Raw genomic sequence first — 772 nt, forward strand, 5'->3', positions numbered from 1 at the left:
TTTTTTTTTTTTTTTTTCTAAAAATGTAGCTTCTAAAACTCCATCTAAGAATGTGCCTTAGGTTCTTATGGTCTGGCTTTTACCATGCTTCTCCACAAATGCTGAAGAATGTACCAATACCACAGAGCGCCTGCTGCATTAGCCATCATCCTGCTGATATAGTGATTGCCCCTGCCCCACTGATTTGCATCTGTCCAACTCTATTCATATTCTCTTCTACACAACACCAGCTGTGTAGACCCATTTTATACAGCCTTACCATGTTTGCTGCCACCATAAGAACTCTTCACGGATGGTTTCAGAATAAGAAAAATAGTGTACGCTCCGGTAGTTCTCCTTCCCAACATGGCGCAGTCGATTAACATCACGGAGCTGAATCTGCCACAACTGGAAATGTTCAAGAACCAGCCGGACCAGGAAGTGGAGTTTTTGTCCACATCCATCGCTCAGTTCAAGGTGGTACAGACCAAGTATGTGGAAGCCAAGGACTGTCTGAACGTGCTGAACAAGAACAACGAGGGAAAAGAATTACTGGTCCCACTGACGAGTTCTATGTATGTCCCTGGGAAGCTCCATGACGTGGCACACGTGCTCATCGATGTGGGAACTGGCTACTACGTGGAGAAGACAGCTGACGATGCCAAGGACTTCTTCAAAAGGAAGATAGACTTTCTCACCAAGCAGATGGAGAAAGTCCAGCCAGCTCTGCAGGAAAAGCACGCTATGAAGCAAGCCGTCATGAAAATGATGAGCCAGAAGATCCAGCAGCTCA

The 772-nt window shown here is 45.9% G+C and overlaps 1 protein-coding gene across 1 annotated transcript; it reads left to right on the top strand.

Moving 5' to 3' along the window:
• Positions 1-295: 295 nt before the first annotated feature.
• On the top strand, positions 296-768 carry LOC126496171 (prefoldin subunit 5-like; the record flags this gene model as incomplete). Its single annotated transcript, XM_050133725.1, has 1 exon — positions 296-768. A coding segment is annotated over exon 1 (423 nt), but the record flags the coding sequence as incomplete, so codon positions are not given.
• Positions 769-772: the final 4 nt, after the last annotated feature.

This window comes from Alexandromys fortis, unplaced genomic scaffold (genome assembly GCF_014885135.2).
Source record: "Alexandromys fortis isolate MF-2015 unplaced genomic scaffold, M_Fortis_MF-2015_v1.1 scaffold_1467, whole genome shotgun sequence".
NCBI lineage: Eukaryota > Metazoa > Chordata > Mammalia > Rodentia > Cricetidae > Alexandromys > Alexandromys fortis.